Here is an 18,395-nt window from a genome sequence, read left to right as displayed (position 1 = left end):
CCAGAGAACCCATGCAAGGTATTACATGAGAAGACCATCTCCAAGACACAGTAATCCATCTACACAAGGTAAGCACAAGGAAAGAAAAAAATCCCAAAGGCAGCTAGAAAGAAGGGACAGATCATCCACCAGGAAAGACCCTTCAGAATTGCAACACACTTCTCAGCAGAAACCTTACAAGCCAGAAGGGACTAGGACCTCATCTTTAACATTCTTAAAGAAAAGTGATTCCAGCCAAGAATGCCCTACCTTGTCAAGCGAGGCTTCATTATTGAAGGAAAATTAAAATCCTTCCCAGATATCCAACTGTAAGAGAATATGCCACCTCCAGACCAGACCTTCAGGAGATGCTTATGAAAGTACTGAGCACAGAAACAAACAAACAAAAAATGGTTCCACTTGTCATAAAAGCACAGGAAAGCACAGAGTTAACATCATATAATACAGATTAACCCCACAACCTAAAAAAAGGTAAAAGCAAGAAAACAAACAAACAAACAAACAAAGCAACCTCTTAAGAGCATTATGGCAAAGATAAACCTTCACATACCAATAATTAACTTGAACATGAATGGACTGAATGTGCCACTCAAAAGGCACAGAATAGTGAACTGGATAAAGAAATATGATCTAACATTCTGCTGCCTCCAGTAAACCCATCTCACTGCAAAGGACACCCACAGGCTCAAAGTAAGGGGCTCAAGAAAGATCTTCCAGGAAGATGGGAAACAAAAAAGAGCACAGGTAGCTATTCATATAATGTTCAAACAATAAAAGTTAAAAAGGACACTGAAGGACACTACATAATGGCAAAAGGCTTAATCCATCAGCAAGAAATATCCTTCTTAAATATATATGCACCCAATACAGGAACACCCAAATTTATAAAACAATTGCTACTTAAACTAAGGATAGAGACACTCATTCAATCAAAGTTAGAGACTCAATTACCCTGCTAACAGCCATAGCCAGATCATCGAGGTAAAAAACCTTCAAGGAAATCCAGAAGCTTAACTCAACACTTGACCAAATGGACATAATAGACATATACAGAACACATCACCCAACAACCACAGAGTATAAATTCTACTCATTAGTACATGGGACATCCTCCAAGACTGATCACATTCTTGGGCAGAGATCAAGCAAGAACACATTTTAAAAGGTTGAACTTATAGTTGGAATCTTCTCAGACCACAGTGAAATAAAAATAAATATCATCACAAACAGGACCTCCCCAAACACATGAAAACTAAACAACATGCTTCTGAGTGATTTTGGGGTTAACACATAAATCAAGGCAGAAATAAAGAGATTCCTGGAAACAAATGAAAACAAAGACACAACATATCAAAACCTCTGGGATACCATGAAATCAGTGTTGAGAGGGAAGTTTATAACATTACACACACATATCAAGAAAATAGAGGGATCTCAAGTAAACAGCCTAATGTTACACCTAAGGTAGCTGGAAAAGCAAGAACAATTAAATTGTAAATCTAGTAGAAAAATTCAAATTACAAAAATAAAGTCATAATTGTATGAAATAGAATTTAAAAAATCATAGAATCAACAAGACAAAGAGCATGTTCTTTGAAAGGATAATATAAGATTGACAAACTTCTGGACAGATTGACTAAAAAAAGAGATTGAAAATACAAATAAACACAATTAGAAATGAAAAAGGCAACTACAGATTCAATGCAATACCCATTAAATTACCAACGTCATTCTTCTCAGACCTGGAAATGACAATACAGAAATTCATATGGAAACATAAACAACCATAAATAGCCAAAACAACTCTTAGCAAAAGAAACAAACAGGAGCTATCACACTTCCAGACTTCAAAATTTACTATAAGGCTACAATAATCAAAACAGCCTGGTATTGGTACAAGAACAGGCATATGGACTAATGGAATAGGATTGAGATTCTGGAAGCAAATCCTCAATTTCTCAACCAATTCATCTTCAACAAAGCCTCCACCAACAACCATGGGAAAAAGAGAACCTATTCAGTAAATGGTGCTGGGAAAACCGGCTGACCACATATAGAAGAATGAAACAGGACCCCTATCTATCTCCATACACAAAAATCAACTCTAATTGGATCAAAGACCTAAATGTAAAACCTCAAACTATAAGAACTTTAGAAAATTATGAAAATAGGAACTGGCAGCCAGTTCCTAATGAAAATCCCAACTGCCCATGCCATAAGGGATAAGACAGACAAATGGGACCTCATCAAACAGAAAAGCTTCTGCAAAGCAAAATAAACCATGAAGAGAATGGGGAGACAGCCCACAGAATGGGAAAAAGTATTTGCCAAATGTATATCTGACAAAGGCTTAACATCTAGGATTTACAAGGAACCCAAATGTGCCAAAAGGATAAAAACAAATAGCCTCATTAAAAAGTGGACAAAAGGTATGAATAGACACTTTTCAAAAGAAGATATGTGGGCAGGCAACAGACACATGAAAAAGTGCTCAGCCTCACTAATCATCAGAGAAATTCAAATGAAAACTACATTGGGATACCACCTGACCCCAGTAAGAATGGCCATTATTAATAAAACAAAAAACAACAGATGCTGGTGAGGATGTGGAGAAAAAGGAACACTTCTACACTACTGGTGGGAATACAAACTAGCACAACCTCTTTGGAAAGCAGTGTGGTGATTTCTTAAAGAACTAGACATAGACCTTCCATATGACTCAGCAGTCCCCATACTGGGAACATACTTGGAGGAACTCAAGTCACTCTACAGAAAAGATACCTGCACATGCATGTTTACTGCAGCACTATTTACATTAACAAAAACATGGAACCAGTTGTGCTGCCCATCGAAACTGGATTGGATTTAAAACAAAGTGGTACATAAACATAATAGAACATTATGCAACCATAAAGAAGGACAAAGATGGATTTCACAGCAACTTGGATAGATTTAGAGCCTATCATATTCAGTGATCTATCACAGAAACAAAGAACAGAGTACTATATGTTCTCATTCATAAGCAGACCCTGAACATTTACAATAAAACTATAAGAAAGGGATTGGCAGTAGTGGGATATTGTTGGGGTGGGGGTACATCAATAAGGGTACCTGATCTCAAATGAGGCAAAGTAGAGACCAAAGGAAGGCCCAAACTTTACCTGTACAATGAACACTTGTATACCTAATCCTGAATTGTACCCTACATCTTTAAAAAAAAAAATGGAAAAGACAATATCACAACTGATCCTGAAAAACTCAAAAGATCATCAGAGATTACTACAAACATCTGTATGCAAATAAATTAGAAAACCTAGAGGAAATGGAGGAATTCTTGGCATCATATAACCTCCAAAAATTGAAAAAAGGAAGAAATTGAAACTCTAACCAGATCAATAACAATCCAATAAATCAACTCAGTTATAAGAAACCTCCCCACACAAAAAAAGCCCTGGGTCATATGGTTTCTCAGATGAATTCCACAAGACATACAAGGAAGAGCTGATACCACCCTACTGAAAGTATTCCAGGCGAATGAGATGGAAGGAATTCTCTCTTATTCATTCTATGAAGCTAATATCATCCTGATACCCCAAATTGGCAAAGACTCAACAAGGAAAAAGAACTACAGGCCAATTTCCCTGGTGAATGTAGATGCAAAAATTCCCAACAAGATTCTAGCAAATTGTATCCAACAACATATATATATATATATATTTTTTTTTTCCTCTGAGTTGGAGTCTCACTCGGTCGCCCAGACTGGAGTGCAGTGGCCGTTCCTGGCCACCGCAGCCTCAACCTGCTGGGCTCCGGCGATCCTTCTGCCTCAACCTTCCAAGTAGCCAGAATTACAGGCATGCGCTACCACGCCCGTCTAATATTTGATTTATTGTAGAGATGAGGTCTCGCTGCCCAGGCGGGTCTCAAACCTGCAGGCTCATGCAATCCACTCACCTTAGCCTCCCAAAGGCACAGGATTACAGCCACCAAGCCTGGCTTCCAACAACATATTTTAAGGCTCATCCATCATGACCAGGTAGGCTTTATTCTTGAGATTCAGGACTGGTTCAATATTCATAAGTCTATAAAACCAAGAGCCATATGATTATCTCATTAGATGTAGAAAAAACATTGTATAAAATCCCTTGATAAACCAGGCTCGGTGGTTCAGCCTGTAATCCTGCACCTTTGGGAGGCTGAGGTGAGTGGACTGCCCGCACTCCAGTCTGGGCGACTGAGTGAGACTCCAAAAAAAAAAAAATCCCTTGATAAAAACCCTCAAATACCTAGGCACTGGAGGACTAGTCTTCAAAAAAAATGAGTCATTCATGATGAACCAGAAGTTGGAAGTATTCTCTCTAAGAACTGGAACAAGAAAAAAATGCCCACTCTCACCCCTCCTATTCAACATAGTACTGGAAGTTCTAGCCAGAGCAATCAGACAGGATAAAGAAATCAGGGGTATTCAAAAGGAAAAGAAGAATTTAAGTTATCCCTCTTTGCAGATGATATGAAAACCCTAGAAAGTCTGCCAAAAACTTCCTCACACTGATAAAGGACTTTGATAAAGTGTCAAGACCCAAAATCAATGCACAAAAGATGGTTACATTTCTATACACCAACAACAAGCAGGCTGAGACCCAAATAATAAACACAATCCCATTCACAATAGACACACACACACACACACACACACACACACACACACACCCACACACTGAAATGCATTGGCATCTATATAACCAAAGAAGTGAAAGACCTTTACAATGAGAACACTGCTCAAAGAAATCAAAGATGACACAAACAATTGGAAAAGCATATCATGCTCATGGATTGGAAGTATCAAAATGGTCAAGATGTCCATTCTACCCAAGACAATCTACAGATTAAATGCAATTGCTAATAAATTACCAACATTGCTGGAGACCAGCTTCAGCTGGGTTCAGGGTACCCCAAAGGTGGAGACAGCGTCGGTGATTGGGGGGAAGAAGAGAGAAAGAGAGAGAGAGAAAGAAAGAGACTGGACTCTGGTCTAGTGCAGAAGCGATGTGTGTGTCATTGGAAATTACAACAGGTCTTTTATACACAGAGTCAGATGTGGGAGAGGCGTCCCCCACCCACCAGAAAGCTTAATCCATGAAAACTTAATCAATGATTGCCTTTAAACCCTTTTCATATGATAATCTTAAAATCCTATAACAAAGGATAACCTAATCTGTGACTGACATATTCTATAAACCTTTTTCATCCTAAACTGATTGATTTATGCCAAGTTAAACAATTCTATAGAAGCTTAAGTATTTACTTTACAAACGAAAGTGGCCCATCCCAGAATGTTTGGAATGTGGCCCAGTCCAAAGCTCACAGTAGGTTACCTGCAAGTAAACCAGCCGCATTCTTTCAACAAATGGCTGTCTTCTAAAACTATATTCTACAATTTACACCTTCAATAAATCCTAAGATCATGACCCAGAAGCCTGTGACCAATACTAAGAATCTTAGATGTGACATGAGTTTGAATTATACGTTGTGTGAAAGCCAAAACTGCAGTTTGCAGAAGAATGGGAGCAATAAGATTCTAAAGTTAGCCTGTGTTCATCCCTGTCTCAGAGTTTTTATGTTTTGAGCTCACAGGAGCTTAATCTGGTTAGTGCTGAGTAGAAAGGGGGAGGAAATGCGGTCAATAGCTCCCGAACACATCCTAGTGGTCTCGGGGTCAACGGCCCTTCCTGATCCCTCATGCTCAGTGGGCCTCTGTGGCCGGCTCCCAATACGACATCATTTTTCACAGATGTAGAAAAGACAATATAGAAATTTGTATGGAAGCAAAAAAAGAGCCTGAATAGCTAAAGCAATCCTCAGTAAAAGGAGCAAAGCTGAAGCCATCATACTTTATTACAACACTACAATAACTGAGAAAGCATGGCATTGCTATAGGAATAGACACATAGACCAATGGAACAGGACAGAGAATCCAGAAATAAAACCATGGTTCCTCAACCAACTCATCTTCAACAAAGCTATCAAAAACAAACATTGGGAAAAGAAAACCATATTTAGCAAATGATGCTGGGGAAACTGGCTAGCCACATGCAGAAGAATGAAACTATACTCTTGCCTATCACCATATACAAACATTAACTCAAAATGAATCAAGGACTTAAATGTAAAACCTCAAATTGTAAGAATCATAGAAGAGAATTTAGGGAACACCCTCCTGGACATTGGAATAGGCAATGAATTTATGGCCAGGTCCCCAAAAGCAAATGCAACAAAGCTATGACTGACTGGTGGAAATTTATCAAACTGAAAAGTTTTTGCATAGCAAAATAAACCATCAAGAAAGTAAAGAGTCAACCCATGGAATGGGAAAATATATATTGCAAGCTACGCATCTGAGAAAGGCCTAACGTAGATCTATTAGGAACTCAAACAAATTGAATGGAAAAAACAACCAAATTAAAAAGTGGGCAAAGGACATGAACAGACACTTCTCAGAGAAAAACATACAAGCAGCCAACAACCATGAAAAAAAAGAAAAAAGAAAAAGCTCAATCTCACTAATCATTAGAGAAATGCAAATCAAAACTATACTGAGATACCACCTAACACCAGTCAGGATGGCTATCATTAAAAAGTCAAAAAGACAACAGGTGCTGGTTCAGCGGCAGAGAAAAGAGAATGCTTCTACACTGTTGGTGGGAATGTAAGCTGGTTCAACCTTTGTGGAAAGCAGTGTGGCGTTTTCTCAAACAACTAAAAATTGAGCTTTCATACGATCCAGCAATCCCTCTTCTGGGAATATACCCAGGAGAACATAAATAGTTCCACCAAAAAGATACCTGCACATGCATGTTCACTGCAGTGCTATTTACAATAGCAAAAACATGGTACCAACCCAGATGCCCACTGAAAGTGAACTGGATAAAGAAAATGTGGTACATATACACAATGGAATATTGCACAGCACAAAGGAGAACACAATCATGGCCCTCACAGCAACATGGATACAGCTGGAGATCATAATTCTAAGTGAACTATCACAGAAACAAATAACTGAATACCGCATGTTCTCACTCATAAGTGAGACTTGATTACTGGTTACACTAGTACAAGGGTGGGATTGGCAGATGCTGGACACTGCTAGGGAAGGGAAAGAGGGAGAAGAGAGGGGGCATGTGGCAACACAATGGGTACTTGGTCCACTATCAGGCAGAGAGAAGGCCACTGGAAGCCCAAACTGCACCTGTATGCAACTTACTTTGTGGGGTAAATTTCATTTGTACCCCATAATTCTAAAATAAAATAAAAAATAAATAAAAGAAAGTCTCCTTAAGAAAGGGAATTGATCCGCCTGTTATGATTAAGGGGGAAACAAGAGGAGAATAATAGAGACAAGCATTACTATTTCCCAAGAGATTTCTAGTAGTAAGCGCTGAAAGCATTTTCCTCCCAATGGCAAGCCCACATCCTTGTGAAGAGACTACACTGGGCTACCTAACAGACCCCCTTAAACAGTGTGCATCATTTGATTAAGACAGCTGACTTGGACTCCACACTTAGCAAAGAAACTTCTGATTGTAATTTGTTACCCCATAAATCAGCTTAAAGAAAAGAATGTGCTGGTTATGTATTGCAATTATTTCAGTCCATGTGAAAGTAATATATCTCATTGTAAATGAAGAGATTGGCATTATGATTTTATATGTCAGGCTTTCAAGTTTGTTTGATTTGAGTCTTGTCACCAGAAAACAGAATTGTCCTCTGTTGTTGACAAAATCAGTTTTTATTGCCTCCATGGCTGACAGCAAGACTTGGACCCTGTTTTATTCATAGTGGCTGTGAACCACCTTGGAAGACATGTAGCCAATCTCTTTACCGTTGGCTGCACTGCTTTCCTTTAGTGAAATATCTGTAAAGACAAAGATTGAGGTGTTATTGAAGAAAAGGATATTTATGATAGAAGAATAGAAGGAGTAATATAAGAAGCTAATGGAAGAACTTCTGGAATTTAAACATATGCTATGAAGCTATGTTAATTATATGAAATAATGCAGGTAAAAGCCATTTTAAAACTGTAAAGTGAGAGCTCCAGAGTCAAAGTCTGTTCCCGCCCAGTCCTGTCCTGCAGTTGCCTGCCTCCTCTTTCCTTTCAACAATGACAGATGCTGATGTGTCCTTCGTCAAGGACTTTCTGGCAGGTGGAGTGGACACCACCATCTCCAAGACTGCAACAGCAACCATTGAGTGGGTAAAGCTGCCGCTGCTGGTGTGCAGGGGGCCAGCTCCTGCAGAGAGATTTAGGGTGTCCCTGGAAGGTGTGGCGGCGTTGGCGATTATTCTGGAGAAATAAAGAGAAAGAAAGAGAGAGACAGGGGTAGAAAGAAAGAGATTGGACTCTGTCAAGAAGCTGATGCTGTAGGAGGGATAGATATTAAAAGAAAGATGGAGGGATAGATAGAAAGAAAGAAAGACATAAAATGGACAACTGTTCAATGGATTGAGCAGAAGCCGTTTATTGGAAGTTACAGCGGGTATTTATCTCCAAATTTTACACAGACAGTCTCACAAGTCTTTCATGTGAACACAAGGCCAGGTGCAAGAGGGGCATCCCCCACCCACCAGGTGTTTCCTCAGGCATGAGGAAGAACAATCCCAATTAAATCACTAAACTTTTATGTGAACACAAAGCCAGGTGAATGAGGGGCATCCCTCACCCACCAGGTGTTTCCTCAAGTATGAGGAAGGGCAATCCCAATTAAATCACAAGACATTTACATGAACATAGAGCCAGGTGGATGAGGGGCGTCCCCCACCTACCAGGTGTTTCCCCTAGGAAGGAGGATCCCCAAACTATCTCACTGTTCCTCATGCTTGGTTAATATTCCTCAAAAGCAATATAACAATTCTAATATCATAATATTCTAATAGTCAATAACTTTTAAAACTTATGCATACACAACACCTAATGACCAACTTAAATCCTCATTCCTTTCTATTTTACGCTAATTCTACCTACACTATAGAAACTCTTAATTATAGCCCAAACCAGTTCCTAAGGAACGTGGCCCAGTCAAAACATCACGCTGGGCCATTTCTGGGAACAAATTGATTACAATCTCTTAACAAAATGGCTGTTCTAAAATCCTATATATCTATTTTAACTTTTATAAAATTTTCTAATTTCTAATCCCAATATATAAAGCTGATCATCAGCAATAAAACCTCCAAAAATAAAACCCAAATATAAACTGCATATTGTACTAAGCCCAAACCACAATAGTAGAAAATGGGAACAATGAAATTTCTAGAGTTAGCTGTATTCCCATTAAACCTCAAAATATCATGATTGATCATGCTTGAACTAACATAATTCCCTGACATTAGCATGACCTATTCTACAATACTTTCTATGAATAAAATAAATTCAATTTCTATAATAAGTAGAAAAACCCTATACTAACTGTAGTTAAAACCAGTTTAAAAGAATGCAGCCCAGTACAAAGTATGTGCTGGGCCCTTAGGAATGTGGCCCAGCCCAAAGTTCGTGCTGGGCCACTTCTGGTAACTCTAGATAATTATCTATATTATTAAGGTTGAAACAGCACTTTATATACTAATTCTACAAATATACTTTTAAATCTTAAAAGAATCTTGTACCATATTAAAGGCTCCCAAATGTGACCTGAGTTTGAATTATGTTAAAGTTTAAAGTCAAAACCGCAGTCTGTGAGAAACGGGAACAATGGATTCCTAAAGTAAGCCATGCCTGTCGTACTCTCAGAACTTCATGCTTAGATCATCAAAGTCCCTGCTAGTGGGATGTGCCAAACAGCAAGGAAGGGAAGAGGGAATGGGCCATCAGCTCCTAACTCATCCTAGTGGTCTCAGGGTCCGCAGGCTTCCTGGATCTCTAATGCTCAGGCGGGCCTCCACGGCCAGCTCCCAACACAGGTACAGGATGCCAGTAAGCAAATCACTGCAGATAAACAGTACAAGGGCATTATACACTGCACATTTCGTATCCCCAAGGAGTAGGAGTCCTGACCTTCTGGCGTGGTAACATGACTGATGTCATCAGATACTTCCCCACCCAGGCTCTCAACTTTGCCTTCAAAGATAAATACAAGCAGATCTTCCTGGGTGATGTGGACAAGAGCACCCAGTTTGGGTGCTACTTTGCAGGGAATCTGGCGTAAGACGGTGCCTCTGGGACCACATCCTTGTGTTTTGTGTACCCTTTTGGGTTTGCCAGTACCCATCTAGCAGCTGATGTGGGTAAAGCAGGTGCTGAGAGGGAATTCAGAGCCCTTGGTGACTGCCTGGTTGATGCGATTAAGGGCCTGTACCAAGGCTTTAACGTGTCTGTGCAGGGCATGATCCTCTACCAAAGCTGCCTACGTTGGTATCTATGACACTGCAAAAAGAATGCTTCCAAATCCCAAGAATACTCACATCATCATCAGCTGGATGATCGTGCAGTCATCACAGCCATTGCTGGGTTGACTTCCTATCCATTTGACACTGTTCGCCACCGCATGATGATGGCGTCAGGCTGCAAAAGAACTCATATCACTACACAGGCACGCTTGATGGCTGGAGGAAGATTGCTCCTGATGAAGGAAGCAAAGCTTTTTTCAAGGTTGCATGGCCCAGTGTTCTCAGAGGCCTGGGTGGTATGCTCATCTTGTGCCATGAAATCAAGAAGTACACATAAGTTATTTCCTGGTTTTCCCCCATGACTAGGTACGTTGTATTATGTAACATAGCTTGAGCATTCTTGACAGACTCGTGACTGTCTATTTATTGGTTGAAAATGGAAAGCATAATATTCATTTGACCAGTTTTCTCTTAAAGCCATTTCCATGATGAAGATGATGGGACTCAAACGTAATTTTTATTTCGGTACCGATACATAACAAATTTGAAGAAATAAAAAAGATTTAAAAAACTATAAAGCATTATGTAACTCTTTGCTGCCATTAATTAGTGATACATTTAAAGTAGTCAAATTAGTAACATCATAATATATTTTAACAGCTTTTATATTGACCATGGTAATAGCTTAATAGTGACAAAAAAAAGCAAATATTTGTTGTGCTCATGCTGTGTCAAACACTGCTTGAGTGCTTTAATTCATTTAATATACAGTGAACCAGTGAGGCAGGTACTATTGTTAGCTTTAGTTTATAAATGGGGAAGTGAAGCCCAGAGAGTTAACTTGCCCAAGATCATACTCCTGAAGTTGTAGATCGAGGATCTGAACCCAGGCTGTCAGGCTCCAGAGCCAGTGCTCTTGAGCACTAAGTGAAATGATGCAGTATTTACTAATATAATAGAAGAGAATGTTAAAACAAAATCCACAATATTGTACTCAGAAAAAATTGTTGAATGAAGGATAATTAGTTGAGGTTAGATTTCTCTATTAATCATGTCTTGATATTTTGCCAATAGGAATAACAAGAGGCGCAGATGAAATGATCATATCAGCTATATGTGTATGATTTAAACTCCTTTTTTTGTATTTGACATTTTTATTTTAGGCTGCAAAAACAAAAACAAGCACACAAACAACAACAAAAGACTTAAAATAGGCTTGTCAAATGAAGTAAATTCAATCTTTCCAGGGAAGAAGAAGGTAGACCCTATCACAAAAATGTTTAGTTAATGGAGGTGAAGTTTAAAAGTACAGTTATAAATAATAGACTAACTTCTGAAAATCCTAGGTTTTAGTCACCTCCCTGTGGTATCAATAATTGTATTATGAGTTAATTTTCTTTGTAGTTTACTATGCTATCTAAAACACAAAAATCAATTACACAACAATCACAGTAATCGGGTGAGGTCTTACTGGAAATTTTTAACCATATAGTTGTCTCACCAATTTTTTTTAACATGATAAATTGCCTTAGTTTAAATCACTGCATTTCTGTAACAGAGTAATGAAAGGCACAGCCAATACAAGTGGACTTAACCCCATTCAACAACCAGCTAAAAAAAAATACTTTGGTTCTTTCAGTAAAAAAAAAAAATCAGAAAAAAAATGTGTTTCATCTAACAGATGTCAATTTTCATAACTATACTCCAATGGCTACATAATGAAAATATATTCCAGAAGAATCAAACTCTGTAGCAATGAATGAACATGCACAAGAATTTGTGCATTCAACATATCTGGCAGAAAAACTATAGTTAAAATGCAAGGTAGAACAAATTGGTCTGTAAAATATCAGTTCCTTTCCTTTAAAAAAAATGACTGAGTCTACCAAGAAAATGCAAAACCATAAGGTTGTCAGTAAATAACAGTTGTGTGTAGGCTGTTATAGTGCAGATTATCCTCAAGGTCACATATATCCTGCTTCATTGGGTTTGTACTCTGCTAGGTTTTGGGTTAGAGTCTGGATCATTTTCCTCATCTTCTTCTTCTTCCCCTTCCTCATCCACTTCTTCGACTTCTTCATCATCATCATCATCATGGTCTTCAATAGCTTCTCCAGGAAACTATAAACTGATCTTGGGATTATACGCCCATGTAAAAAGTGACCAACTTCAAAATCTGTGGCCAAGATAGCTTCAGCATCACTATCCAGATCTCTACTCTCAGGAACTTCAGAAGGGGCAAAAAAATTAAAGAGTATTAGAAACTGTTTTAGTCACAATATGAACTGTCCTATTTCCTTGTGTTTCTGCTTCTTCTTAATGATTTTCAAAGTGACATTCTTTCCTTTTTTCCAATCTATCTGGCATCCTGTACAATGCATAATTTCTGGTTCATTGGAAGAAAAGGGATCAGAATCATTTGGTTCTGACCTCATCCTGTATGTCTTTGTCAACACTTCATTGGTGAAGTAGTCATTGGATTTAAAGTGAGGTTCTAAGACAAAACTCAAAGGCTAGCCAGCATCTGAGAACTTCACTTTAATGTCTTTCAAGTGCTTCAGAATAGGTTCATTATGTTCCTGAACCGTATCACTGAGTAAGTCAATATTCTTAAAAACAGTCATTGAAATTCAGGAATTCCTTTGGGGTCTCCTTTTTCTTCATCTTTTTTTTCTCTCCTCTTCAACCTGGGACTTTTCTTTCAGCTCCTCTGAAATTTTATCTTCTTCATCTGGTTTCCATTCATTCTTCTTCTGTAGGATCATAAATTGCATTAATAATCTCAAATGGCTCATCAAATAGAGGCTGATAGATAACAACATACTTCCTTTCAAGATCATGAACTTCTTCTTAGAATTTGGCTTCTATCTGTGTACATTTAACTTGAAGGTTTTTGAGAGCATTTACTCGTCTTTTAACTATCCTAGGCAAACTTTCAATGTATCCTGTTGGTATTTTTACCAGACCATCATGTCTTTCTTGAAGGGCTGCAAGAATCTGAGGATTTTGCATCATCTGGACAGTCAGTTAACACACTTTGACTTTTGTTTCTTCACCAGTTGTTTCTTCTTCAACATCATCAAAATCTTGATCAATTTCATACTGTTCTTTGTTGTCAGTGTCTGCCATGTTGTCAGAACTCCGAATATCGGCATCTAGCATGGGAGCCAGGCGTCTGGAGCTGCAGAGGCAGACTCAGGCAGCAGTGTCGTCGGGAGGAGAGGGAGGCCGTGCCTAAAAGCTTTTTAAAAGAACGCCATTGCATTACATAGTGTTATTTTAGATAGGTAATGTAATAAAGTGGTTAAAGACACAGGTTTTACAATCTAACTGCTTTAATTTATATTCTTGTTTTCCTGCTTACTTACCAGCTGTGTGATCCTGGGCAGCTAATTTAATTTGTTACCTGTCATCTGTAAAATGGGGATAATAATAGTATCTACTCAAAGAGTTGCTAAATTAATTTTCTTACTTTTTTTTTTTTTTTTTGAGTTGGAGTCTCACTCTGTCACCCAGGCGGGAGGGCAGTGGCACACTCCTGGCTACTGCATCCTTGACCTGTTGGGCTCAGGCGATCCTTCTACTTCAGCCTTCTAAGTAGCTGGAACTACAGGCACATGCCACCATGCCCAGCTAATTTTTAAAAAAAATTTATTGTAGAGATGAGGTCTCGCCAAGTTGCCCAGGCTGGTCTCGAATTCACAGGCTCAGGCAATCTTCTCACCTCGGCCTCCCAAAGCGCTGGGATTATAGGCGTGAGCCACTGTGCCCAGCCATGTGCTAAATTAATTTTCAAGTAAAGGACACAGAATCTCACATATAGTAAGCACTGAAAAGGTCTAAGCTATTATCATTATTGTTTTCAAAATCTAGATAGAAACAGCTGCCATCATTCCATCAGCCACCTAAAGGATGGGCTGCACTTGACATAGTCACCACTGCTTTGTATAGTATACATAGAGTAACGAGGCCTAAGTGAAGAGCCTGCTCAAGGTCACACAAGAATTTGCCAAGGTCCTGTTCACACCCAATGTCATCTGGGGACATATAGCCATTAATCTAGTCAATTTTCCCCTCTTTCTCTTGACTTTTATTTCCAAGTATACAGGAGAGTCAGTAAGTTTTGTCATTCATTTAGAGTATATTTAAGAGGAGAAGATGTGCAAGTTTTGCCCTCAATTGAGCCGCACACTTTCATTCTTTGAAATAACTGATTTAAAAGACATCAGTTTCACTTTCCTCCTAGATTAAAAAAACAAACAAAAACCATGCCCGCTTCTTTTGCTCAGATTCACATTTCCACTTGATCTTTTTTTTTGTAGTTTGACTTTTATATTTCTGAAACAACTGTTCCGTGTTTTGCTGAGGTAAAGAAGACAGTGTTTTTAAGATTAAAAAAGGGAGGGAGCGGGAGAAAAAGAAGCCCTGTTCCACATTTGTCCTCAGTTGCGTTGGCAACTGAGAGACAGAAAATCTCTCAGAAAGCAGATTCTAACTCTTGCCTGAAACATTTAAGAAAGTTAGGTATGTTTCTTTGAATCCAAAGTAATCTTTAATGTTTAATATTTTTAATTATTTATTTACTAATTTTAAAATGTTTAATATTTTTATATAATAATTTTTCCAGACCAGGCTATGTCTCTGGCTGACCAACCTAAAGAAAACAATTTGACTAAAGTGTAAATAAAGTAAAAATGATCAGAGATAATCAAGAGTAATGGTACTGAGATCTTAATATTTTAAAACCTAATGGACTAAAAATGCCCCCTTAGAATCCATATGGTGAACTTCATGACATCAGCTTCATGATTCTACTTACAGTCATGGGATGGGTATTCATATTATCCCTGTTTTACATATGGGAAGACTGAGGTGGAGAAAACCAAAATTTGGGGTCAAAGTATTATCAGTGGTAGTTTTGGTGGTTGATTTGGGTTGTTCAAGTTTAGTTTTGTTTTACTTTGGATGAGTTCTGCAAATTGTAGTTAGTTTTGAGTCACTGAACATGGCCTCTTGTCTCATCTTTTTTTTTTCAAGCCAAAGTGTATCCAGCTTTATTAAAGATATTTTTCATAAACAATCATGGTATTTCAGGCAGGACATGGGCAGACAATCGTTAACAATATACAATTGCTTTCAAACTCCCTTCTTTAATGAACTACCAAAATCAGAAAGCCACTATAAAAACCCAATGACGTCTTCATTTGATGCTCTGAACAGGGAAAGTTTAGAGTGAGGGTTGATATTTCACATTTAGCATGTTGTTTGACAACTTTTCACAAGCCAACCCTGACTTTCAGGAAGTGAAATGAAAATGGCAGAATTTGTCTGAAGATCCACAATCTATAAATGGAACTGCTGCTCTTATGACGGGTGCCATCTCAGTGGCATCACTGATATAGTGATAACCAATTATTGGGGGTCAGGTCCCAACAGATGTCTGGGTTTAAGGGACTTAAGTCTATGCTGAAGGCAGAAAGGGAGAAGAGGACATAAAAAACAACTTTGTTTTTCCACACTACAAGGCGTTTGTACCAAGGTGGTTATGTGTATTAACGTCGGGGAACATCTCCTCCTGGAAGCCAAGAGGAAGTCTCATAAAACTATAAGGGAAAGGTGTTTTCTCCACATCAATCCAGCTTTGGAGACATTCTGTTGGTGACATGTGGGGAGCCAGCCCCTGCAGAGAGATTTAGGGGGTCCCTGGGAGGTGTGGCAGCGTCGGCGATTATTCTGGAGAAATAAAGAGAAAGAAAGAGAAGGGAGGAGAAAGAAAGAGACTGGACTCTGTCTAGTGCAGAAGCCAATTTAATGGGGCAAACCGTAAGCCTTTTATCCTAAAGTTTCACAGGCAAGATCACAAGATTTTCACGTGAACACAAAGCCAGGTGGATGAGGGGCATCCCCCCACCCACCAGGTGTTTCCTCAAGCATGAGGAAGGACAATCCCAATATTATTTCACTGTTCCTTATGCTTGGTTAATGTTCCTCACAAACAATACAACAGTTCTAACATCATAATATTCTAATAATCAATAACTTCTAAAACTTAAGCATACCCAACACCTAATGACTGACTTAAATCCTAATACCTTTCTATTCTGTGCTAATTTTACCTGTACTATAAAAAACTCTTAATTATAGCTCAGACCAGTTCCTAAAGAATGTGGCCCAGTCCAAAGATCATGATGGGCCATTTCCAGGAACAATTGATTATAATCTCTTAACAAAATGGCTATTCTAAAATCCTATGTATCTATCTTAATTTCTATAAAAGTTTCTAATTCCTAATCCTAATATATAAAGCTGATCATCAGCAATAAAGCTTCTAAAATAAACCCAAATACAAACTGTAATTGTACTAAAGCCAAAACCGCAATTAGTAGAAAATGGGAACAATGGAATTTTTAAAGTTAACTGTATTCTTATAAAACCTCAAAATATCATGTTTGATCATGCTTGAACTAACATAATTCCCTGACGTAGCATGACCTATTCTACAATACTTTCTATGAATAAAATAAATTCAGCTTCTATAATAACTAGAAAAAATCTACACTAATTGTAGCTAAAGAACCAGTTTAAAAGAATGCAGCCCAGCCCAAAGTGGACGCTAGGCCCTTAGGAATGTGGCCCAGTCCAAAGTTCATGCTGGGCTATTTCTGGTAACTCTAGATAATCATCTATACCATCTAAAGCTGGAAACAGCTCTCTAAATTCTCTCTAATTCTACAAATATACTTTTAAATCTTATAAAGAAGCTTGTACCATATAAAAGGCTCCCAAATGTGACCCGAGTCTGAGCTGTGTTAAGTTTAAAGCCGAAACTGCAGTCTGTGAGAAACGGGAACAATGGATCCCTAGAGTCAGCCATGCCTGTCATATTCTCAGAACTTCATGCTTAGATCATCAAAGTCCCTGCTAGTGGGTCATGCTAAACAACAAATAAGGGAGAAGGGAATGGGCTTTCAGCTCCTGAACTCAACCTGGTGGTCTCAGGGTCTGCAGCCTGCCTGGATCCCTAATGCTCAGGCAGGCCTCCACAGCTGGCTCCCAACAGTGACATATGCCCCTTTCCCAAAAAACAACAATGAAGTGTTCTGTGCACTAACAACAAAGCTTAAAAAAAATTTCTGCATTTTTATAAAATGATAAAAAATAGTATTTCAAACTGTACAATCACCAGAAGCACATAGTTATTAAAAATGCACACACTTCACTTGGCATCTCCAGCACCCTCAGCTTTCTGTGCCTGGCTATTTGCATCTCCATTTTCTGCAGGGTTATTCCCCTCCTTGCCAGCATCGGCTTTTCCCTTTTTCCCTCTGGGTACCTTCTCTCCCTTCCTAGCTGGAGCCTTCTTAAGTTTGGGCTCTGGCTTTGGAGAAAAAGGTTCAGCAGACAACCTTGAAGATCTTCTCTGGGGTTCATCCTTCACCTTGGCTTTATCTCCTTTAGCATCCCCTTCAGCCTTTCTCTTGGGCATGGTGGTCATGGCAGCAGAACTAAGGCATTGGACGCAGGGATGGAGCAGCGCCCGGGCTTTGGTTGGTCCGGGTGATTCTTGCCTCTTCTTCTTCACACTGCTCGGACTCTAGGGGGTTTATAAAGTTTTTATCATCTCATCTTTATTCTTAGGTATCACAGATGTGCCATAATAATGTCCTAGTTGGAACAGTGAAGAGAACTTGATATGCCAGTGACCCGGGTACCAGTGCATTCTAAGCAATGCTTCAAGGTTCTGTATAGAAAATCTTATCTGCTTCTGTTGACTAAGAATTTATTATGTATCAGATTACAGTTTAAACAGTAGCTGAAAAGCACCTGAGAGTTAATGAACGCACTGTCGGATGTTTGAAGTATGGGGTTGAACATTTTCTTGGTAAATGATAAATGGAGTGGCTATTTGAGCTATACCATTAATCTCTATTTTTTTATTCTGATGTATTTAGATAAACCCTAAATACAAAATGAGAAAATCTTGACAACGTTAGGAGAAGATCTCATGTAATTAA

General features: G+C 38.7%; 1 protein-coding gene, 1 long non-coding RNA gene and 2 pseudogenes across 2 annotated transcripts; 1 reads left to right on the top strand and 3 right to left on the bottom strand.

The window, feature by feature from the left end:
- Positions 1 to 8,119: 8,119 nt before the first annotated feature.
- On the top strand, positions 8,120 to 10,717 carry LOC103255120 (annotated as a pseudogene).
- Positions 10,718 to 12,360: 1,643 nt separating this feature from the next.
- Positions 12,361 to 13,524, bottom strand: LOC103255121 (nucleosome assembly protein 1-like 1). The gene is given in 7 exon segments (XM_008053086.1): positions 12,361 to 12,503; positions 12,506 to 12,636; positions 12,638 to 12,680; positions 12,683 to 13,006; positions 13,009 to 13,057; positions 13,059 to 13,125; positions 13,127 to 13,524. Coding segments are annotated over 7 exon segments (1,140 nt in total). The 5' UTR covers positions 13,510 to 13,524.
- Positions 13,525 to 15,413: 1,889 nt separating this feature from the next.
- LOC103255119 lies at positions 15,414 to 17,539 on the bottom strand. Its single transcript, XR_504005.1, has 3 exons — positions 17,439 to 17,539; positions 16,873 to 16,877; positions 15,414 to 16,032 (listed from the first exon to the last, which is right to left on the bottom strand). It is a non-coding gene; the product is annotated as an uncharacterized LOC103255119 (long non-coding RNA).
- Positions 17,540 to 17,596: 57 nt separating this feature from the next.
- LOC103255118 lies at positions 17,597 to 17,866 on the bottom strand (annotated as a pseudogene).
- Positions 17,867 to 18,395: the final 529 nt, after the last annotated feature.

The sequence above is a fragment of the Carlito syrichta genome, unplaced genomic scaffold, assembly GCF_000164805.1.
Source record: "Carlito syrichta isolate Samal-C Ts95f unplaced genomic scaffold, Tarsius_syrichta-2.0.1 Scaffold287842, whole genome shotgun sequence".
Taxonomy (NCBI): domain Eukaryota; kingdom Metazoa; phylum Chordata; class Mammalia; order Primates; family Tarsiidae; genus Carlito; species Carlito syrichta.
The sequence above is the reverse complement of the archived record's forward strand: the minus strand, read 5'-3'. Positions and strand labels throughout refer to the sequence as shown.